This window comes from Rhamphochromis sp. 'chilingali' (genome assembly GCF_963969265.1).
Source record: "Rhamphochromis sp. 'chilingali' genome assembly, chromosome: 15".
NCBI classification, from domain to species: domain Eukaryota; kingdom Metazoa; phylum Chordata; class Actinopteri; order Cichliformes; family Cichlidae; genus Rhamphochromis; species Rhamphochromis sp. 'chilingali'.
The window spans coordinates 27659396-27684385 of NC_137942.1; the positions used below are offsets into that span (position 1 = coordinate 27659396).

The following is a 24990-nucleotide window of genomic DNA, read 5'->3' on the forward strand; positions in this document are numbered from 1 at the left end:
GTGGTCTACAGCCAATCAGGACGCAAAACAAAATGCGCTGTAGAAAAAAAAAGAAAGAAAAAGCATGCAAAATTGCACAAAGTAAATCCGCGAAACAGCGAGGCCGCAAAAAGTGAACCGCGTTATAGTGAGGGACCACTGTATTGTCCTTTTAGGCGATGGTTTACAAAATTAACATCATGTTTTAGTCACTAAAACTGCACTACTAGTCACTTTTGCCCATAAACGCATCAGGAAAGTGTTTGCTGAGGTCATAGTTAAAGTGAGCCGTGGGTCATGCCCATAGGCTTCCATATAACCTAATGTCCCCCTACTGGTCATTAGAAAAATTACAAGTTTAAGACATCTGGCCGTTACTTCCACCTTTTACATACAGTCTGTCTTACAGATTAGAGTAGGACAGGTCTTCTCGTGTATCTCATGTAACGCTAAACAAACAATGCATGTAAATGTAGTGTATTCCTGGTAAAAATAACTGTATTCGGTAGTCGTGTGTGATCCACTGTATGTGATAATCGTGTGCACATTTTCACCTGGTATCTCTTTAGCCATGGCCCATGAGGTGGAGCCTACGAGGGATATCCGTTGTGAGTTCTGTGGGGAATATTTTGAGAATCGCAAAGGCCTTTCTAGCCACGCCCGCTCCCACCTGCGACAGATGGGCATCACAGAGTGGTCCGTCAATGGTTCGCCCATCGACACCCTGAGGGAGGTTATGCACAATAGAGGGGTGGGTGGCTCCTCGCAGTCAGACCAAGGAGTGAAGAAAGAGTCCAGCCAAGGAGCGAACAGTCCCTCCTGGGAGAGCACAGGGGGCGCCAGCGGCTCCGAGGGTTTGGGCGCTTCGGGTTACCAGTCCTCCAAATTCCGTAAATCTCCTCTCAGCTTGCAGCAGTCAGGGTCAAGGCTCCATAAGCAGGGTGTGGGGTCTGTGGGCCCATCTGCTACCCCATCTGCAGGGAAGTTTTTCAGGATGTCCCCACTGGGGAAAAGGCCTCTGTCTGAGGAGGCCCAGTCAGTGGAGGCTGCGCACTCATCTCCACATCAGCTTAAGACTTTCTCATCCCTTCCACATGATTTCTCCTTCAAAAGAAAACCTTCCCCAGACAAACATGCACACCAGGGTAAGATGCAGTTTTTTCTCCACTTGCCCTGAACTTCATCTGATACCGATCATTATCCACTAAGAAAAGGTCTTCTCTTTACTCCTCCCCTGTATTTTTCAGATCCCAGTTGTGAGCTGTGCGGCTTCTTCTTTGAGAACCGTAAGGCTTTAGCCAGCCACGCGCGAGCCCACCTGAGGCAGTTTGGCGTGACCGAGTGGTGTGTAAATGGATCCCCTATCGAGACGCTTAGCGCTTGGATGCGTAGCAGGCCGCAAAAGGTGTTGGAGATGCACCGCAGCTACATGCAGGGTAACCGCACCACCCTAAAGAAGGTGAGGAGTGGCAGTCAGTCTTTGGTAACGCATTTCAGCCGAATAACTCAGATCAGTGCAGCAAGCTGAGCCGCTTGGTCTTATTTTAGGCCTGTGATACTTCAAAGCCCGTTGTGACTGCTGTGAACATTTGATTTTAAAACAAAAAAACTGGGAGTTGTAAGCGGAGGAGCCCGCGCCTCAGACAAAAGTGTCACAGCTATGCAGCGAGAGATCATAACCCACTGTGCTACTTTCCTGACACGCTCACTTTCCTCTCAGTGTCTTTGAATAGGCGTCATGCTCGGAGATCTAACGAGCCCCAGCTGGTGGCACGACAGACATTTTGTGTCACGGAAAGCCTCAGACGTGTAGTCTCGCAGCTTTGAGCCTTACTGTAGATCCTGTGTCTTTTACACCAAGCAAAAATCACTGTGGGGACAGATGCCAGAACAACTCAGCTATTGACTTGATAGTTGCCATAGTAACCAGGGTGCCTGGCAGCTTATGTTTCATCTTCAGATAAATTATGGCATGCTGTTGATAGAAGAAAATTTATGTTTTTTTCCCCTTTTTTTCCCTCCCCGCCTGAATTCGTTTCTGGTGCATTTGCGTCACTGTCACACCTTTTCCCTGAGTGGTGATGTGACACACATACAAAATGAATTACCTTTTAAATGTCCTTGTAATCATATTATTTTTTCATACAGACGTAGTCAAACCAACCTCGCTGTAGGATTTGATTGGCCTAAGTAATGACTGATGTCATGGTTAAAAAGGGTGTAATAATATAAATACCATTAATATTATTAGTGAGCTAATAAACCTGGGCAACTATTTGACCTTTTCAGTGGAAAGGACGTGTCGCTTTTATTTCCTATTGCTTAATATGTTTGACATAAAGAACAGTTTATTATACCGTGACATCTTTGAATTAGGGGGAGATTTTATCCACTTATAAAAATCCACAGGGAAAAACACCCCATTAATGTTAGCTTGAAGCTAATAGTGACTAGTAAAAACACGTCTTTATATACTACATTAAGTTTACAGTCATAAATGGGTTCAATGCTTTAACAACACAAAGAATACGAAAAATGAAAACGGAAAATAGATGCAGTGATGTATTGAAACATGCAAACATTCATGAGGCAAAATCAGAATTTGTACAATTCTAACAAGCATCAGTGTAAATATTTAAGTAATATTTAGGCAGCTTTCTTGTTAAGTAGTCTTCAGGAATAATTCTCCAGGCTTCTTGAAGGACATTCAAAGCTCTTCTTTGGATGTTGCTGCCTTTCCTTCTGTTCTCTGTCAAAATGATCCCACACTCCTTCAGTAATGTTGAGGTCCGGGCTCTGGGGAGGCCAATCCATGACTGATGGTGTTCTGTTTTGGATTTTCCGGGTATACTTAGTATGACTGTGGCATAGCAAAATGAAGCCTCCACTACTTCATCCATATATATTAATGTTAATTTGAACAAAAAAAAAGATTCATCAGTCGTATCAGACTGATTTTTGTTCAGATTCTTGTGTAATTTGGCATAACATCAGCTTTTTTCCATTTCCCTTCCTTAAGAATGGCTTCTTGACAGCCACCCTTCCACTGAGAGCATTTCTGATGAGCCGTCAGTGAACAGTAGATGGATCAATTAAAAGTCCAGATGCATCTTTCAAGTCGTGTGTCATCCCTTTGCTGGATTTTTCTGTTTCACACGACTTTGAGATACTCTTCATCTGCTCTACTTTTAAAAAAAAATGCCTCATTGCACACCACGACAAGACCACTTTACAAAATTGCAAGAAGGTCTGGCTCCTTAAAAACAAAACATAAAGAAATGAGCGGTGGCTCAAGACACACACCACTGTAGGTAGACATTAAATGCATGAACCACAGCACTCAGACTTTCCTTAAAGTCTTAAAGTGGAGTAAATATGGCTATTTGTAAGCAGGTATAGACTTCATATTGGAAAGGTATGGCCTGTGTCTTATTTGTCTGTTTCATCTTTTGTTCCGTCTCTCTCTTTGTGATCATTGCCGCTGGCTGTAATGGGGGTCACCGCCCCTGATGCTTCTGTTAACACTGGCTCCAGAAATTCAGTGTTTGTCTGGTTCTACACTTTACTGGTATGATATGTTGGAATGATTCTAACCAATATCACAGGAAAAAACCGCAAAACAATATTGGTGTCATCAACCCAGTGAGCCTGGACTGCCTTGGATGAAGAAATACCGCATTAGCACACGTTTTGAACACCCACATTCAGACAACTTTTGTGATGATAGCTCTTTTTTATAGACATGTAGACCAACACATTCTGACCAGTCAGTAAGGCCAATATAACTTATATAAGTAAGTTTGCTGATCCAGGCACTATTTGGGATAATTGATCTAATTGGAGCTGTTTTGGCAAAACGTTTTGCCACTAGTCAGTTGGCAGTATTGCCCTTTGGGCGATAAAAAGGCCTTTCTAACACTTTCTGTAGCGAGCTAAACCTGTCTGTCCTTGATTGAGAGATCAGTCGCTCGTCCTTGGAGATCTTTTCGGCTTAGTTGCATACACAGCATGACAGGTTTCCAATGATTTAAGTCAGGGGACCATAAGAGCCCCATCAAAGCCTTTAGTGTTTCTTCAAGTACATCATCGTGGATTTTAAGGTCTGCTTGGGCCAACTGTGCTGTCGCAAAAGTCGCCTCTTTAGTTTCAGTGTCTCAGCTGTGTGACATTTAAAGCTGGAGATTTGTTGATATTTGGGGGAATGATTCTTAGATTTTCTTCATAGTATATGTGCTGTTTTCTTAGGTAAATGTTGGGTAGACTACTCTTCTAAAAGAGGAAGTTTGACATCATTAAAATGTATTTTCTGAGGTTGTATTTATTTACAAAAACTTTGTATCTGTACACTATAGCAAACAGTGTGTATTCTTTGAGACTAGATGACACAAGTGAAGAGTGGATGTGCACATATCCAGCTTTATTGTCTGTTTTACTGTAAATGGGAGCATACTTCCCAACAAGAACAGTGAGGTATATGAATCAGAACCTGAAACTAGCAATTTAGGTGGTAAACTCATTAGAAAAGCGTTTAATGAGCTTATAGATCAAGGGTCATTTTCTCAATAGACTTTTATACATTCTGACTTACAATCATTATGCAGCCGCACATTCCTTCAGTGCCTATTCAAAATGCAGGTTTAAGGTACTTTCTCATTTGCTTGACTTTTCAGACCCAGAGGCCGTGTCTCTTCAGTATATTTAGCTAAAAGCTAGTTAGCTTCACTGGGGTCATGCGCCAGAGCATATCTTGGCTAGTACCTGCCACACAAACACATAGACACAATTGCAGCACATACTTAGCACATTAAATGGAATCACATTATTATTTGTTTTAATTATATTTACCTATAAACATTTAAAGGTAAGTGCACTGGAATAAGTTTTTTTTAGCCAGGTTTTTACAGGAAACAAACAAATTAGTATACTCTAAGTAAATTTAAGTACTGCGGAAATAGCTTTAGGTAGTACATGAGTAATTTAAAGTATTGCATAACTTAAGGTATTTTACAGGAAAGAAGACAAATAATTCTGTAAGTAGTTTTAATAACTGCAGAATGTCTTGGTAGGTTTGCAGAAAAACATAATATTTCGCCATCTTGCATCGAATGCTGTGCTTTTTAACATCCGGGTGATATTATGGAGAGTCTTGGCATTGCCTAACTTCCAGGTATTTTACAGGAAAAGAGACACTCCTTTTCTTTAAAAGCTATGTTTTAACAGTGGTTTAATTCACCCATAACATGACCCTCACCCCGAAATACACAGCTTATGTACGATGTAAGTTTGGGAAATATTCTTCCAAAAGTTGATTCTGTTCATCTGGACGTAGCGTTTTGTGGGAGAAACGTTTCGTCACTCATTCAGGTGACTTCTTCAGTCTCAGCTGACTGCAGGTTTCCCCAATCTTATAAACAGTACATTTGCACAATGACTGAAACCAGCCAACCGAAGGAACAATGGGCTGGGAGGTCAGTTCCTTAATCAGAATTATGCAAATTCTCATGACCATTGATCAACAACCATGAGTACCATTCACAGAGAGTTGGGGAATGGCTGCAATCACAGCATTGTAAGATGGCAAAAGCTGTACCCTTAGGCCCCCTCCTCAATTCAGAGATGGTCTTTCCCTTTTCACGTAAATGGCCTCCTTGACTCTGCGCTCAAACCAGCGTTCCTCCCTGTCCAAGATGTGAACATCCTCATCATTGAAAGAGTGTCCACTGGCCTGTAGGTGTAAATAGACTGCAGAGTCCTGGCCTGACGAGGTAGCTCTTCTGTGTTGTGCCATCTGCTTCGCCAAAGGTTGTTTGGTTTCCCCGATGTATAAATCCTGGCAATCCTCCTGGCACTTAACAGCGTACACTATGTTACTCTGTTTGTGTCGGGGGACCTGATCCTTGGGGTGGACCAATTTTTGGCGCAGCGTGTTTTGGGGTTTAAAAGCCACAGAAACCCGGTGTTTAGAAAAAATGCGTCTCAACTGCTCCGATACTCCTGACACATATGGGATCACTACAGGTTTTCACTTGGGCAGCGGTTGTCCTTCTCTCCTGGATCGGCTGGAGCTTTCTTTTGGCGCCTTCCCAGCTTTGACAAAAGTCCAGCTGGGATAACCACATTTACTCAGGGCCTTCTTGATGTGCTGTTTTTCTGCCTCCCTGGCCGCTGTGTCTGTGGGGATGGTGTTCGCTCTGTGTTGTAGCGCCCTGATGACACCCAGGTTGTGCTCCAGTGGATGATGAGAGTCAAACCTTAAATACTGATCCGTATGTGTAGGTTTACGGTACATGTCAGCTTTGATCAGTGGGTTTTGGTCAGTGGTTGTTGCTCAATGGTCATGAGAATTTGCATAATTAAGATTAAGGAACTGACCTGCCAGCCCATTGTTCCTTCAGTGGTGCTGGTTTCAGTCATTATGCAAATGTACTGTTTATAAGATTGGGGAAACCTGCAGTCAGCTGAGACTGAAGAAGTCACTTGGATGAGTGATGAAATGTTTCTCCCTCAAAACGCTACGGCCAGATGAACAGAGTCAACTTTTGGAGATCTACTTACCTGGATGATTGAGCATGCATCAAGATAGGGAAATATTGTTTCTCCAAAATTGCAATAAATTTGCACACCACTTTAAATTACTTATGCAGTACTTAAATGTAATTACATTACATTACAATTTCTTTTCTTTTCTGTAAAATACCTTAGGTTATGCTATGCTTAAAATTACTCATGTACTACCTATAATTGCATACGTAGTGCTGAAATGTACTTACTGGTATGATTGTTTAATTTCTTCCTGTAAAAACCTGACTTGTTACCACCTTATTCTGCCATTCCTGCCTTTAAGGAATTTGTTGGTAAATATTGTTATATTGTACTTTCAAATAAAATACACTGAAATAAAATTTTATTGCAGGGGAATTACACCCTTAGTCATGCGTTGTGTTATAAAGTGTTAACCTTTTTGCTGGTCTCCAAAACAACAATGGCTAGGGTTGTGGTTTTCACTGATGGTTGAAACTCCATCAGTGAGTTTTAAGTGTTGCCAATATCTGCAGTTATCCATGTTAATAGAACGAGTCTGATGCTCAGCTCAGCTATAGGTCCCCGTTATTTGATGCATTGGTGTCAGTAGAAGCCCAAATTAGGTCCCCATATGTCTGCAGATCTTTTGCCTTCCTTATTAATCACATTTTTTTCATCCATTTGTTTTGTAAAGCTCATTGGAGGGTCTGTTAATTTCTAAGTGCTTTTATTGTAATCAGACTTCTAATTAGTGCTTTATACATGACAGGTGTGAGAGAAAGGTCAGCTGGGACAGCTGGATATATAGTGTGTAATACGGTAATTTTAAAATAAGTAGAGAGAATCTTTTCTGTTACAGCTGCCTAATTCATTAACACAGCTAGATTGGTTGTAGTTAGATGCACTGTCCAGACTGTAATTATTGTAATTATGTGCATGATTACACATTTTTTGCATACGTGCTGAAAGAACTAGGTGGGAGATAAAACCCTTTTAACATGTAGTGCTCAGATTTTAAGGGCTTAAACATTCTGTACAAAAGTCTTGAGCCACCCCCTCATTTCTATATATCTTGCTTCCAAGGAGTCCAGTAGTTCTCCAGGCTTTCTGAAGGTCTTTGAACATTTCTTTGTTGTGTCTACAGATAACGGACAACTTAGCAAAGAGCCAACTAGCCTGTTGCAAAAAACAAAAATTTCCCCATTATTTAACTGAATCTATTAAAAATGTCAAAGATTACACAGTTTGAGAGACATAAAATAGTATTTTTGTACCAACAAGGTGAACCCCCCAAATAATTAGGCTAAAATGGTGTGTTCTTAAATTGATTAAACTGGACAACTGGAGGACAAATGTAGTGGGCCTTAAAAACAACCTATAGCTGAAGTCCTTAAGAAATCCAACAAAGACCTGACACTGAGAGGTGGATCAGCCAGTGGTTCTGGGAATCTTGTTAGAATTGATGTAATTATAAATGCAGAAAAGTACAAATAGAGTTTGAGCCACCCTACAATACTGTAAAGTGGAAAGTGTCAGAACTGGACAAAATCGAGCACAGGACTTGTCAGATTATGAAGAGACAAAGTCAGTATCAATCTAAACGTCACCTCAAACCTCTCAGACACAGGTGATCATCTTTTAACTAACTTTGTGCTGATTAACAGCTGCTGAGAACAATTTGTGTCCAGGTACTTATGAACCCCACTAATATGGGTGCTGTGTACTTGAAAGGGGCAAATTACAGCACAGTTCTCCTTATAGCAATATAAGCTTAATCTACTGAAAAAAGATAGACAGATGATGATGATATAAACCCACTTAAATTAAAGAAAGTGAAGATAAAACAACAAAAATTATAGTAGTTTAAATACTGTCTCTGCACTAAATAGGAGGCTAATGCTAGTTCCTGGCTAGCTTAAATTAGCATGTCAGTCCCAGCACCAGGCCAGGAAATTGTTGGCAGATATCCTCCCCAAAATGACTTCAAAAAAAGTCACATAACTTTTTAATTAGTAAGTAATGAGCTTTAGAGGAACTGGTGGTAGATTTTGTTACCTTTGGATAGAGCCAGCCTAGCTAACCGTCTACTTTTTTGCTTGAAACTAAGCTAACTCTTGCTTCCAAGTTACATATTTACTCTGTTCATATGCCTTATTGGTATATAGGAAGAAATTCAAAGTCTTATCTGGGTTCTTATTTACTTTTGTTAATGTGCCAGTGTTTCTGTTTACATGGTAACAAGTACACCAGGACTCGCCAGTCTTTTTGTAATTTACTGCTGATAGGATCACTCATTCTTTCCATGTTCCAGAAGAGCAGCTCACCGCTCACTGCGGATTCTGATCATATCCTCCCCATCTCATCGCAGAAGGCTTCCTCTTCCTCCTCCTCCTCTCAGTGGTCTTCTTCTTTGGCTGTCAGCCTGGTGCGTCCACTGAGCCACGAAGTCAGCCAGGGCTCTTCCAAGACTGCAGAGGAAGAAACTGGTACCAACTTCCAGGGTGCTCCCATCAGGGCTGGTCGCAGCAGTCCCAGTCTCTCGCGGCTCGGCAGCGGCCACACGCTTCAAGCACAGGTGGCGCGCAGTGAGCTCAATGTCCGCCTGCCTAGAGGTACGTGAGGATAGAGCATATGTCTTGGCTCTCAATCACATAGGTGCATACATATACAATGTATTATATATTCTCAAAAAATCAGTTGTTAATACTGGCATTAACAAGCCCTTGACAGGCGAAATTACCCTAATTTTTCCCTTTTTTCAGTCAGTGTTTAACCATTTTACATTATATTGTTAAGGAAATATTACAATGTTATACATCTTTTAGGTTTAGGCAGAAAACTGAACCCCTTTTGACTTTAAATGACTGAATTGCCTCTAAGCTATACTGACATTGAAGCATTTTGGTGCAGCTCTACTTTGCACCAACCTCCTTTGTTACCTCCTCCTCTTGCTCAGGTTTTGAGCGTCGGCCGTTGAAGCACCCATCTTGCCCGGACGGGACAGAGAGGGATAGCGGCCCTCCTAAGCCCCCGCGCACAGGCACCGTCCCCGCCCTGGTGCCCAAACCACCCTCCTACCCGCTGGTCAAAGTGGTGGGCAAGTTCTACACCCTGAAGTGCCGGTATATGAAACTTGTGTCTTGGGATATAGCTTTCCAGGACCCAGGAAAAACTGTTCAGGGCTCTTAGCATTAGAAATTTGGAGACTGTAGCATTAATAGGACTGTCTGCCTATGTTTTAAATAGTCTGTTAATCCCCCAAGCAGCAATCCCTGTTCCCACGCCCTGTCGAGCAGTACTCCACTTTTAGTTGCTAATGCACTATATTGAGAAGAGCGAACCATTTGGGATTTTCAGGGAACATGAATGAGTGCTTAAGTTCTGATATAGCTGCAGCACAAGTGGCAGAATGGGCCGCCCCTGAGAGACAGAGAATCTGGCTTAGCGGCATCGGATTGTGTTTTATCTCTTTGTGTTAGAGCATAAGTAGTTGCATTCATTTTACTGGCTATTGGTAACGCCGTAAGTGATAATTTCCAGCCTAAAAAGTGTGTTTTTGTTCATCAGATTCTGTGAGGTCGAGTTCCACGGTCCACTGTCGGTGCAGGAGGACTGGATCAGACACCTCCAGCAGCACATTCTCAAGATGAACTACAACAAGACCGCTGCTGCCAAAGCAACAGCCACCGAACCACCTGCCCTAGCTGACGATCCTGTGCCGGTCCAGGCCTCTGTCCCAGCCTCCACCTCTACCTCCAGAACCACCTCTACCGCACCGGCTCTCACTTCCACCTCAAACAGCAACACGACTCCCAAGAGCCTCTCCCCCTCGCCCGTGGACGAGTGCGCTCCTGCCATCACTGCCACAGAGATAGTTCAAGTCTCAGAGGAGCAGCCAACCCTAACTCCAACTCCTATTCCTCTCCCCACCCAGACAGCGTAAGCTCACATTCATCACCTGTACTCATTTTATTTCTTCCAGTTTCTACTTGTTCACCCGTTTCTGTCCTTTGGCCTTCACAAAGTGGTGTTTAGGAGGAGCATTCTCCCTCCCAAAGAGCCCTCTGAGCCCCAAGCACCTTTTGAAGCAGCTTTCTAGACTGTTACTAAGTCCCGTTGCCATGAGAACGAAGCTCCACTGGCTTATCTGCACACCAGGGATGGGTGATTACGGGAAATGTCCAAGGTTATAAGGAGAGATGGACTAATGTTTGTGTTTGCCTTGTTTATATTGAATGTTCAGATGTGGATCGTTACTGTACCTCTCTCATTCACTGGGCGATTTAGGGTTTAATATAACCCTTTATTAAACTTTAACACCTTGTCTACTACAACCTTCCCTCCAATCTTCTACTTATGAACAGCGCATTAAAAGACCTGTGAGATTTTGACCATTGCTACCAGGATGTTGGTAGCTTTGACTGACTGAGATTAAGCGACAGTTCTAATCATGCTAGTCTTGCGGTTCAGACTTTAAACATGTGATAACACTTAGTGTTAATAAAGGCACTTTTAATGTGGACACTCAGCACTTAATGATACAATTTGAATAGGTTAATATGATATAGGGATGCACCGATATATGGGCCTAACACTGATATTGGTCGATGTTGGCCTCGTTGAACGATATCTGCTCATTGGCAAATAAGATGGGACTTACAGGAATCGGTGGCCTGTTGTGATTAAAGGGACACAGCATGGGAAATCCAGACTAAAGTCACAAAATTTTTAAATTAAAAATTCAAACTGTGCCTGATCTTTGAAATATTGTGGTTTAAATTGACCACAGGTAAAAGATGGAAAACATTGCCAGCATCACCTAGGAGGCAACTTTTTCTGGTTGACTGGCTCAGCTGTGGGGTTTTCCCCCAAGTGCAATTTATTTTCAGTTTATCCATCAGAAAATGTTCAATAAACTAAATTTTTAGGCATAGTTTGAATAAATATTCCAGACAGTAAAGTTAAGGTAACAAATATTGGAAATATTGAAAAGTCAATTAATAAATATTTCTTTGTTCTCCTAGAACGGGGGTCTGCAGCCATTACTGTCAAGAGAGACGGCTTTGAGCAATTTTTGTTCAAACCTATTTGAGGATTTTAATGAAACCTAAATTAAAAATGAAAGACACGAGTGAAGTATAAATTAGCATATCAACCTTACTAGTAGGGTAAATAATTAAAATCTTTATCACGTGTGAGGTACCGGTGATCATCCTTACTTTAACTTTGCACTACAGTAATTCCTTGTGTTGCAACATTTATAAAAATTTTAGAACTACAGTGAAAATTGATTACTATCGTTTTGGATTGCCAACAAAATGAAATAATTATTAAGCACTGGAAAAAAATTCAATTAGCATGTGTTTACTTGAAATTAGACAAAGCTATACAGGCCACTGCTAGCGTTTTTGCAAATGAATCGCATTAGAAACCTTTTTGATAATAAAGTAACATCAACCAAACAGCTTTAAAATTAGTACAAGTAAAAATCCCCATTTTAAATTTAATGTTGACTAAAATTTAGTTTAGTAGGAGGCAGTGCTCCTTTTCCCCCCCTTCAGCTACAATCAACCATCTGATCTACAAACAATCACATTGATATCCGCTAATAAATACAAAATTTAAACTTGAGCTCACTGATATCAGCCAGTTGAGCCTATCTATATTGTCTTTTAGAACAACCAGTAAATGAAAATTAAACTAACGATGAGGTGGGAGAAACACCCTTCATGTTATGAATGTTATGAGTGTTGCACAGTTTGGCCACCAGAGGGCACTCTGCAACTTCACTGTTGGCTACAATGTATAGAATGCCACAAAAACAACAACCAGCTGATGCGATGAGTCGGGCAGGGCAAAGAAATAATTGCACATAACAAATGTTAGACAAATCTGCGTATGTTTCGTGCGTCTGAAAGCACAAAAATATTCGAGTTTTTAAAGCACCAAATATCAGTACCGGTGTCAGTCTTAAGAATCCTGTATTGTTCATGCGTCAAATTTAAAAAATGTGTCATAGGAAGTGAGCAAAAGAACCACAGGTTTGCAACCCCTGTCCAAGAACAACAAAAACATAAACAAAATTAGATAAATTGTTACCTGTAAGGTCCCGGAGTCAGTGCATCCCTAATGCGGATTGACAAAGACACATTCCGACTGACTGAAGGAACAAAAAGTGGAAGCACACCCAAAAAGGGAAACTCCTTACTCTATGAAGTAATACTCTCCCCAAAATATATGTTTCGCTTGAATGTAGCTTAAAGCACCTGTCAAAACCTTAAACGCACACATTCATACTCAAATCAAACACAGGCCCTGTACTACAAATCAGGTAACAGTTTTATCTTTCACGATGTTACCACTCCACAGCCTGCTGTTTTCAACAGATAGGGCTGCAGTTTCTTTTTAATCTTGGAGACGTGAGGCCACAGTATTCAAGGTTACACATCTCCATTCACAGTGTTGCCATTTTCTACCTGCCTTTTTCAATGTAACCCAAATTATTTATTTATTATGTTGCTTCTGAATGTGGTAAGCTAGGTCATTTAAAAGCTAGAGTATAACTTAGGAATGTTTTTGAAAATAGGCCGGCGGTGCGCTTTTATGCCAGCGTGTTCGTTTGTATGTCGGTGTACATACAGAGCAAATGTGCATTTGTTTCCCCATTTTAAAAGAGAGAGAGAGAGAGACAGACGTAAACGCGCTCGATACAAAGACACCTCATTAAGGTCAAAACGAACTAAATGTGGGAGCCTGTCTGGACTTACATGCATCCATCGTCTTGTTAGGATGTGCCAAAGAGCCTGTTTACTTCCCTGTCTTGCCTCTGTAAAAGCTGTTTACATTGGACCTGATAGTGGAGGAAACTCTGCACAGCTACCGGGTTCCCCCAGGGCCCCCCACGCAGAACAATGGACTGAACCAACGGTGGATCCCCCAGTTTTAAAGACTCGGGCTGCTGAAGCGGCTTCTCGTTTCCGTGGGGGTTAGATTTTTCCAATTAAACGTGAACACAAGCCAAACTTGATTCCAAAGCAGGGCTCTGGAGAACCGTCAGCCCTCAGTCCAAATGCAGAAACGCAGTCAACCTCGGCCTCCTGAGGATCGGAGGTCTGTAGTCTCTCTCATATCAACCTTGAACCGAAGCAGTAACTCAAAGGGTCCATGTAGGCGGGCAACCTTTTAGAGTTTGTTCCAGTGTTGCCCATGCTTGAAACGTGACTGTTTGATCCAAACGATACCCTTAACCCTTTTATGGAGTATAGATGCATACTATATACAGTAACTACATGTACTTAAGAAACTGTTGATGCTAGTAGAGCCGTCTGCAGTTCTATTAGCGAGGTAGTTTAAAAATTAAGTGATCTTAATTCCTCTATTGTGATTTGATTTCAACATTTGATGCTATGTATTTTTTATTGCTCTGTGCATTTCTGTATTTGCAGTCCTGCAAGGTGAATCTTAGAGTATTTTTTATTTTATCTGTTAGTCTCTCCAAGCTGAAACTTTTGGTGCTGGCGAGTGCGTTGTAGGTCGGGAGCTGGTTGAGTGACTGAACGCGAGGAAGACCTTTTAATATGATTGTCACGTCCTGGTATCAAAAGGACTCTAATAAGCGGGCCTTAAAGGGGACCATTTTGCAAGGTGAGATATAATTCTTCCTGTCTGCATTCACAGAGTAATAGACACTGTTGCCTCCTGCAGGTTTGTGGCTGCACTGCTGCGTGAGGTGTGAATTGGAGACCGGTGCATTATTAGTTCCCTTTTAAGATCACCCGATTAAGCCTCAGCTGGTGTAACTGGCTGTTTTGTGTGCGCACGTGTGTGCGTGTGTGTGAGAGTGTGTGTGTGTGAGTGTTAATAAAAAAAGATAGATGACGATGTTAACTGAGAAGAAAAAGATGCAGTCAAGAAAAGAACTGTACTGTACACGAAGGGTTAAGTTTTAAGTAAATCAACTCCAGAACAAACAATAAATGTGATTTCAGTTTCAGACACCGAATCTTTGTCTTTATTGTTATGTTGTTGCGTCACACGGCGGTGATGTTTGACGGCTGTGTCAAAAGCCTTTGGTTAATTGTTTTATCAAACCGCTAGGGGGAGCTAGAATACAAGCTCCAGTTTGCATTCATTTCAAGCAGGTTTGGGATGCACCCCAGCTGTAGGTGGCAGGGGGGAATATTAGTTAGCAGTGTTTAAATGATCTCTGTCTAAATCACAGAGTGTAAATAATAAAACAGCAAAGTTACTTGAGAACGGTGATCAGGATCAAAATGCCACGGCTTCAGCAGGCGTCGATACACAGCCTTCAATTTTCATTCTTACCCCTGGAAAAGAACTAAAACTGAACACTGAGCTGCTCTGGGGGTTTTGATCATGACAGCTTCCAGAAGGGAAATCGAGTAAAGTGAAAAGGGGAAGCGGACACATTTGTGCATGCTCTAATACATGGGACCGATGTTAATAAAAAGAAAAACGCTATAACACAATATAATGAAAACTATCCACTTCTTCAGATTAATGTCAACACATGACATACGACGTGTGTTATTCCTCAAAAAAAAAACTAAACCAAAATGCAAAAGCAGCGTGTAAAAAGCTCCTGATCCAGCTGCCTGTACAATCAGCTTTAGCACTGAGAACTTGAAGTAGTTGGTTTCTGTATGACTTTATGAGTCTCTCACATCACAGTGAAGGAATTTTCTTTACGGGTTTGCAGGAATTCATTTATTGATAGCTGTCTTAAGATCCCGCTCAGGTCGACTTTGACTGGACCATTGCAGCACTAAGCTTCTTTTCTTTTTCAGCCACTTTATTGTAGATTTGCCGCTGTGCTCAGGATCAGTTTCCTGTTCCATGACTTTGTTTCAGCCCAGTTTTAGCTGTTATTTGACTCCAGATTACTTTGGTGTAGCAAGAAGTTCATGCTGGACTCATCACCCCTTCACACCCTTTGTGTTTGTTCAGATGCTGCTTTGCCAACCTAAACCATGTTCTTTTTAGGAAGAAGAGACTTTCTACTGGTATCCCTTCCAGACAAGTCATCCTTTTTCAGTGTTTTTCTTTTCTTTTTACTCTCATGAACTTTTAACATGCTAACTAAGGCCCGCAGAGTCTGAGATGTAGGTCTTGGGTTATTTGCAGATTCTCTAGGCATTGCATGGTATGACCTCGGGGTGAATTCACAGGGAATTCTTCAGGGAAGATTGGAAAGTGTCCCAAATCTTTTCCACTTGTAAATTATCTTCCTTACTATTGAATGATTGACTTGAAATTATTTGGAAATGGGCTCAGAACCCTTTCCAGACTGACGAGCAGCTACAATTGTTTTTCTAAGGTCGCTGCCGAGGTGATTAATTGATCAACTGCTAATGATCAATTGATCAAGTGCATCTGACCGGCAGCTCTGACTGCTGACTGCTCTTAATTCCCGTGGAAGCAGTAAAGGTGCATTTAGTTTGTCACACTCTGCTTCTGCATTATGGCTTTGTTTTTGTTAAATAAACGATGACCAGAGATGTGGCACACCTGCACCAGGGCAAACATCCGCCTGCTATACAGGTTAAAATAGAGCAACAGGACCGCTGAGTCTTTGATTTTATTTATTTTCTGCTGTGTTTCACTTGCATTTATTTGAAAGACTGAGTATAAACACAAAAAACTATTTTATTTTATGTGCTGGAATGTGCAGAAAATAGGTTTAAATGTTAAACAAATTTCTTCCAGTCAGAGAATGTTGCATATAATTAAATTTTTGCTTGATGCATAAAGTTAAAAGATTAAAACTAATAAAACAAGTTTTAAAAAGAGACTTTTCCATTTGATTACATTTTGTATGATGGATTATGCAGAAAAAGAAGAATTGGACTGAAAGATCTATCGCTATCACCTATTCAGGTTGTAAATCGTGTTTTTAAAAAGTAACTAAGTAACTAAATACTTTTGAAAATAAGTAATCAGTAAAGTAATGGGATTATTTTTTTGGGGAAGTAATCAGTAATTAGTTCCTGATTACTTTTTTCAAATAACTTAACCAACACTGACGATGACACAGTGTAATATGTCGTGTTGTTGTTCACCGAGGTTGCACCTAACTCATTTTAGACCTGCTAAGGACCAGATTGTTTTTATGTCCTGATACTTACAATCTTAGAACTGATAGAGGTGGCACTCTGACTGTGTGCTGTGTGAAAAGGTTTACCTGCACTCAGCTTCACAGTTCCCGTAGCTCTGCGGAGCACTTAATAGCACGTTAGCATCTTTTATCCAGTAGCAACAAAAACAATGTAGCAACGAGCTGTTGAACAAAGCAGAGCACTCAGCAGCTAAAGGAGAGAGAATATTGGACTTTTATTTCCCAAGTGATAAACATGCCTCTAAATGAACGTCAAGCATCCGTCTCCCAAATACATAGCCACATCAGAGAGCTTTGCAGATCGGGTTTTCCATGTACATGGTGAGTTGATCTAGGAGTCTAAATACAGCCCTGTTAATGCTTGTTTATTTTTGACATAGCAGCTAACATTTATTTCTTTCACTCTTTTTTTGAAAACCCTGTTTTGGGTCTTCACCAGTGTGAGAGAAACAGTTTATCCTTTCAGCTACACCAAACTCTAGCGGCTGACTCAGTCAGTCTGTGGTTTGATGCTGAAGAAGTAGCAGTAAATAGAGCAATTTTACAAATAATAGCTTCCTGCTGCAGGTAAAACAAGACATTGAGAACAGTGAGAGTGACTCAAAAGAGACTAAAAATCTATACTGGAGTTGATGGGAAGTAGAGAACTGAGTAACAATTCTTCCTGTGTTTGTCAGTAGAAGCAATGCCTTTCAAATACAAGTAAAAATGCAATCCAAGCTTAAGACAAAACTGTTGCTTGAAGACGTGGATCCAGGAGAAGATGTCCTGGGTGTCCGGTCACAAGACGGTTCATTAATGTCTGTCACTCAAGTTCATTTACCTCTTCACTGAGAGAAAACGGTCACTGTTCATGAATACAGTTACTCTGAGTCCTGTTATTCTGTGATGAAACATTTCTATCTTGATAGAAATGATCTCCTCCAGGATGACCGTGTCTCCATTCAGAGGGTCACTGCGTGTTTTGAGGAGTATGAAAATGATGTGAATCATCTGGTATCTACCCCGGTGAAGACTGAGGAAGAGTTTTGTCACCCATCTATACACAACCTGTTCAAACACCCCCTCCCCAAAAAAACGACAAATCCTTCACAGGATACTTTTTCAGATGCCTGGATCATTAGGAGAGTGCTGCGTATTTGTACTCCTACAACATGTGCTCAGCAGCTAGCTGCTGATTTATTCTGCTGTTGCTTGCGATATTGGGTCATGTGTTTGTTAAAATCCCTGTGAAGACATCCATTGTGTGCTGATCAAGTCAGAAAGTGGAAAAATATAACATGTATGAGATCATTCTGGAGTACTCATCATTAATTAACATCATTGATTTCACTTCAAGACATGAATGTGGCTAACAAACATTGATCCAGGAAGCACAAAACATTTAACATCTGTCCTGCAGGGTCATTTGTCTCCTCCTGGAGCTTATTGGCAAACATTCGTAGCCCTTGAAAATGTACCAAAAATGTATAAGAAATGTACAAAAACACCCTCCTCTGGTGTTTTTGTGCATTTTATTTTAAATTTGGTGATCGTTTTGGCTGTACTACAGCTGGTGGCATGACGTTTTGAGGGAACCTTTTTAGCAAAATGTTATCCATACTCTGATGATGTATTTGGCAACCTTTGTGTTCAAAAATGTACACGCATAAAATCTGTCATAAAATCCTCATACAAGAATTTTTTTTTCGGCTTTTTTTTTTCATAAACCACTTAATCAACTCAAGCCCTTATCAAAACGATCAAAAATTATATCATTTTCACAATTTTAACTCTTTAAATGCCAGTATCTCTCCAGGTACTGCTTCCTCTAACAAATTTCCCACGTGTGGGACTAATAAAGGTTATCTTATCTTATCTTATCTCTCATAGTCCACAGTCCACGTCCCTTTATTTTCCAATGAAACCACTTTTTAAATCTCTTTGCCTTTGCAGTTTAAAACTATGTATTCTGTAAGTCAGTATTTCATTTCGAAGAAAACTAGTGATATCTGACATTTCTACTGTTTTCCAACAGATTGAAACCTTGCTCACATTGCAGGCTAATGCATGAAATGCTTGTATTTTTTGTATTTTTCTATGTGTGTGTGTGTGTGTGTGAGTGAGAGAGAGTGTGTGAGTTTGTAAACATTTTGATAGTTGAAAAAGTCATCTTGTAGGGATGAGTTTGAAGAGGTGCTTCTGCCTCTGCTGTCCTCAAAAACAAACATTCAAAAAATACAGAGATTATTTAGCAAATTCTGACTCCAGAGGATGAGCCACAGTGCACCCATGTTGTTCTCTCTATCTGCAGCCGAGCAGATTATTTAAAACATGTATTAACCTTTATAGGTTACCGATAGTGTCCGTAATTGGTAAATGACGTTTTTTTTTCTTTTTCTTTTTTAGAAAAAGAAGTCCAGATGTGCCAATTTTATTCTGGAACTTGAAAGCAGCTTAAATTTGTGGCTCTGTGTGAAGCAGGTCTCAAAACCTCACGTAGCCATGCGACATGATCTGTGCGTATCAGGCGGTTCGTCCACACGTATAGGTTTTGTGAGCGAGCGAGAAGTCAGAGAAGTGACATGGAGTTTTAAACATTTGTATGCACAGAAAGGTAAAATGAGTTGTGAGTTGAACTTATAATAAATTGTGCGTAAATGGTGAGTATTTATTCAAGTTTGGATGTACGCATTTGTAAAATACTTTTAAGAGTGCTCAGATTGCTTCGTATTTGTGTGTCTTTCAATCACTGTTGGAGCCTCTGATGGTCACAGGGCTCCATAATATAACAGGCAAAAATACAATAATTTCATTTATTGACCTACAATGTGAACAAGGTTTAATCTGATGGAAAACAGAAGAAATGTCAGATATCACTAGTTTTCTTCAAAATGAAATACTGACTATACAGAATAGTTTCATACTGCAAAGGCAGAGATTAAAAAATGTTCCTTGGAAGTGAAAGGGGTGTTTTTGGCCATGAAGGTGTCGAGAGTATCTGATACTACACAAAAAAAATTCCAATCAAATCAGTTTGGTTGCTAATCTTTGATATGTCCAAGACTCTAATCACCGCCAATGCTCCATCTCTGTACTATTTATTATATGGGAAAGAATTCGTTCGTGCCAGTTTAAATTCAATGTTTAAACTGGCATTTAAAGAGTTAAAATTGTGAAAATGATATAATTTTTGATCATTTTGATAAGGGCTTGAGTTGATTAAGTGGTTTATGAAAAAAAAGCCGAACAAAATGTATGAGGATTTTATGAGATTTTATGCGTGTTCATTTTTGTCCACAAAGGTTGCCAAATGCATCAACAGAGTATGGATAAGATGTAAGAGTAAAAGGAGGAGGGGCTACGAATGTTTGCCAATAAGCTCCAGGAGGAGACAAATGACCCTGCAGGATAGACACGGACTAAATGTTTTGGGCTTCCTGGATCGATGTTTGTTAGCCACATTCATGTCTTGAAGTGAAATCAGTGATGTTAATTAATGATGAGTACTCCAGAATGATCTCATACATGTTATATTTTTCCACTTTCTGACTTGATCAGCACACAATGGATGTCTTCACAGGGATTTTAACAAACACAGGACCCAATATCTCAAGCAACAGCAGAATAAATCAGCAGCTAGCTGCTGAGCACATGTTGTAGGAGTACAAATACGCAGCACTCTCCTAATGATCCAGGCATCTGAAAAAGTATCCTGTGAAGGATTTGTCGTTTTTTTGGGGAGGGGGTGTTTGAACAGGTTGTGTATAGATGGGTGACAAAACTCTTCCTCAGTCTTCACCGGGGTAGATACCAGATGATTCACATCATTTTCATACTCCTCAAAACACGCAGTGACCCTCTGAATGGAGACACGGTCATCCTGGAGGAGATCATTTCCATCAAGATAGAAATGTTTCATCACAGAATAACAGGACTCAGAGTAACTGTATTCATGAACTGTGACCCTTTTCTCTCAGTGAAGAAGTAAATGAACTTGAGTGACAGACATTAATGAACCGTTTTGTGACCGGACACCCAGGACATCTTCTCCTGGATCCACGTCTTCAAGCAAAAGCAATTATTCTGATCAGTGATGAGGTTGATGAGTTTGCTCTCACTTGCATTACATGAAGAGACAAGCAGTAAACTCAAATCTCTTTTATTATTCATTTATTTATTGTTTTAAACTTATGTAACACAAGTGTACCGCATTTATACACACACACTTTGTCAAAGCAGGTTTGTATAGATTTTACAGCGTGGGCAGATGATTCCGGTGAATGAAAATATCCTGGGACCAGAAGTGCTTTTTTCCCCCCTCTGTTTTATTTGGAAAAGCTGCTCCCACATCCATCCAAGAGGACCAAAGTGTCCTGTGACGTTCCTGTGAACATCTGTGTGTGGATCACATTGTTTTTATTCTCTTCAGTGATGGGAAATTCACTGTGAGATGAGACGACTCCAAGAGGCCACACAGCAGGTTGCGGTTGCAAACTGTCTAAGGTAATTTGATAGAGTTTTAATAACAAAATCCAAAGGTCACTGATGAATTTATGTGTTTCTCACCTCTCCTCCAAACTGCACTTAACCTGTCTGCGGTTTGGATTCAGGAACTGCCAAACTGGTCCCAGCCCCTTTGGACTCCTTTTATGGTCTGCTTCCTGGGGGATTGTGCCACGTATGTTGGGAAGATGGGGGAGTATTGCCTGATATTTGGAGAAGAGCGTGAGAGCAGGGTTATTCTCCATATAATAAATATACTCGCCCACTGTTAAATTACAGTTGGCTTTTGAGTTTTTGATTAAAGGGCGCTATAAATACATTTGCAGTTAACTGCTTTTCCTGGAAGGCCAGGAAAAATTGATAGCTTTGATATATTGTTGAATTCTACCTATCTAACTGATGGAAGTAATTACTCTGATTAAGTTGTGATTACTGGTTATGATTACTTTTCCTGCCTGCATGTTCCCAGAATTTTTTCTCTCTCTTCAGCTTCTCTCTCTTAATCGACATAATTAAGTAAGTTCTAGCAGTTGATCTCAGTGCTAGTCTACATCAGCTGATGACTGCTTTCACATCAATACAGTAACTGCTGACCCTGCAAGCTGTTTAGCAACCCACCTCCATCAGCATCAGTTCAGACTGTGATGAAGAATAAAGGTGGTCACACCAAATATTGACTTTCAAGGTTGTTAGCATTGTTTTTGTGGCTTATATGCTGTATTTCCATGAATGCTTGCGCATTTCAGAGAATCACTGATCCTATTTCACATTTTCCTAGCACAAAAACAAAATGAAATGGCTCGCGATTCTTTCCCAGCGCTGTATGTTTTCATAAAAAGCTTTCACAGCCTGATGTTTGCATCAACTTTTCCTAGAGCTGTCCAGAGTAAATTCCATCAGAGAAAAGAAAGGATCAAGTCCTTTAAGAACAAATATTGGTAACAGTTTTATTTATGTTTGAATAAAAAAAAGAGGCTCAATTGACAGTAATTATGTGTTGGATTGGATCTACAAAGAGAAATATTTCACCATGACTAGTGCAGATGCAAATGTTACTCTCTGACTGCCGGCCAGTACACAAACACCTTGCGCACATGAGACGCTGTGGTCTGAATCCAAATAAAAAACAAGACTGCCATGTAAGAAAAGTTACACAACACCAAATAAACTCTGGCGCTTTGTCACCGAGGCACAGATGGTAATTGTTACAGATGACTTTTCTATATTGTAAATAACTCCCTTTGGATTCAGTTCATTAAGAGCACACGTCATAATTTCAACCGTGATGTGTCAAAAAAGGAATGTGAAAATCCGTTTCTGTTAAAAAAGCATTTATCTTTCGGTATCTGACTGTACTGTAAACATTTAGAAATAGCACCAAGCTAACGCATAAACAACTCGATCCCTGAGCAGCAGCGCAAATCTTTTTTGGAGCGAAATCTCTGCGGCCTTAATTCAGCGAGGTCATCGCAGTTGACTGCGGTCATTTTGTTATGGAAAAAACAGAAAGAAAGAAACTCGAACCAAAACAGGGGTTCAGATGAAAGCAGCAGAGGTCCTTGAAGTTTTTATCAGAAGATGCTCTGTTGGTAAAACCAAAGTGATGATCTTTTGATGAACTCCAGCTTTGTGCCCTTGGCAAGAGTCGCCACATTTAACAAGTCGCTGCCTCTGTTCTAATTCCTTTATCGCACATCAGACAGGAAACAGGGATTATCATTCTTTTTACTTTGCATGTGCAAAGTCAGTATTAGATATCTGACTTCTAAAAAGCTAAAAATCAAGCAAATTTCTTTATGATTGGATTGTGGACCTGAATGTACAGGAAATTTGGAGTTTGGATTTTGAGAAAGAGAACCATTGCCCCTTTGAGAGTGCAAAAAGCCCTTTAGTGCTGCAGTGCTTAATCATCCATTAAACCTGTGCTATATGCAGACAGTGGAGCCATTCTGAAAGGGAAAAATACTTTACACGTGCTGCAGAATACAGGAAAACAAAAGTCAACATATAAGTGGGGCTTTCAAGTCTTATTGCATGAACTTTAAAAATAAATGCAAGATTTATGCTGAGAAGCTGATGCTATGAGGCCCACCAGTGAAGAGGCTCTTTTAATTTTAGCACCTACCAAGTTATTGGTAGATGGAAGAAACTGATGCAGCTGTTGTGAGCAGTGGTTCAGTGTGACTCGGAGGAAGATAAACAGTCATTGCACTCATCTTCCTGATTAGAAAGCTATTACCTTGAAGAGGTCAGACCGGAAAAGCTCTTAAAACAGACAGTTTGCATGGAAACCAGCACTCAGAACTCATCAGAGTTTTGTAAGCAAAATGATTATTACCAAAGGAAATAGCAGTTCCAGTTTGACTTGGAAATGACGAAGGAAACTCAGTAATTAAGAAGAAAGGAATGAAACAAAGGAAATCTGGGAAAGGAAAGATCTACCAAACTCTAACAATACAAAGAGATGTAAACAAAGGAAGAGAAAGAAGAAATGCATCGGTACTAAAAGAACTGTTGCGTTCAAGAACACTCTGAATAAATCTCATTGCATAACTGTGAATAAAGCAGGGAAAGCCTACGTCATGACAACAAAGGAGCTACGAGTCACTGAGAATGCGCTGTTTATGAAAATGCCAACTAAACAGCACTGAAAATGATGTTGGCATCGTAAAACAGGAAAAAAAAGATTGGTCTGCTGTGAGCGTAAGGGACAGTTTCAGTTTTGATTTTTCATGTTTTTAATTAGTTTGTTATTTAGCACCAAAGAGATCAACAGAGAGGATCCAGAAGTAGAAACTGTCTTCATATTTTACACAGGGATTTTGATTATGAGCCATGCAAAGCAGCCTGGAATGCCACATTGTTTCATATCAATGATTAGAATATATTTTACTACACAAACGCAGCACTTGTTGGCTTAATTCAAGACTTAAAACTCTTTATTTAAGTACTATTTGAAATGTCAGTGACGCTGTGTTACTGCGTTACTAAACCGGGATTTTGTTTGTGAGAGTGTCTCTGATGACGTAAGCATGTGCGACGTTCGTGGCAGCAACACACGTGTGTAGATCAACAATGGATAATATGGAGTGTAGCGAGTACGACCATGCAGCGTCTGAAGCTTGGAAGTACCGACATTACTTTGAGTTTGATTCTGTACAAAGTGACAAAAACATGAGCGTCTGCTGTACACTCTGTGGGAAGAAAACCTTTTTTCTACAGCGAAAAATTAAACTTCAAATCTGAGCAAGCACCGAGCACGCTGCCATGGGGCTGGGAAATTCACAGAGAAACCCTGAATCCCCCACTGACAAGACTGCTGCTGCACCGGGCAAACCTCCGCCTGCTCCACTCCTGCTGAACAGGTAAAAATAGATTTAAGCGCAACAGGACTTAATGCCGCTGACTCTTTGATTTTATTTATTTTTTGCTGTGTTTTACTTGCATCTATTTGAAAAGTGAGTGTAAACACATTTCTTCCAGTCAAAGGCAGCTGTATATAATTTCATTTTTGCTTGATGTGCAAGTTTTAAAAAGAGACTTTTTCATTTGATTCAATTTTATATGATTATACAGAAAAAATAGAATTGGGCTGAAAGGTCTATTGCTTTATAACGTATTCAGGTTATATATCATGTTTTTAGAAAGTAACTAAGTAATAAAGTAACATGATTACTTTCTTGGATAAGTAATCAGTAATTACTATGATATTAACTAAATACTATTTTCAAGTAACTTGACCAACATTGCAAATAAGGCAACGGCCAAAATACTGTTTATGCTTCAAAATGCAGAGTCCAAAACTGCAGCTGCACAATACTGACAAATGCATTTGTCTGCCCGACTTCACACACATATGAACCTGAATG

The 24990-nt window shown here is 40.3% G+C and overlaps 1 protein-coding gene across 3 annotated transcripts in view; it reads left to right on the forward strand.

The window, feature by feature from the left end:
* Positions 1-10835, forward strand: part of wizb (WIZ zinc finger b) — a 32820-nt gene extending 21985 nt beyond the window's left edge. For 2 of the 3 annotated variants that reach the window (XM_080906524.1, XM_080906525.1), the window contains exons 13-18: positions 549-1124; positions 1227-1438; positions 8813-9113; positions 9458-9623; positions 10069-10440; positions 10527-10835. In XM_080906524.1, coding sequence (XP_080762650.1) covers positions 549-1124; positions 1227-1438; positions 8813-9113; positions 9458-9623; positions 10069-10440; positions 10527-10536 — 1637 coding nt within the window. In that variant the 3' untranslated portion in view covers positions 10537-10835. The remainder of the gene's footprint in view (positions 1-548; positions 1125-1226; positions 1439-8812; positions 9114-9457; positions 9624-10068; positions 10441-10526) is intronic. The other variant, XM_080906526.1, reaches the window with a different exon arrangement.
* Positions 10836-24990: the final 14155 nt, after the last annotated feature.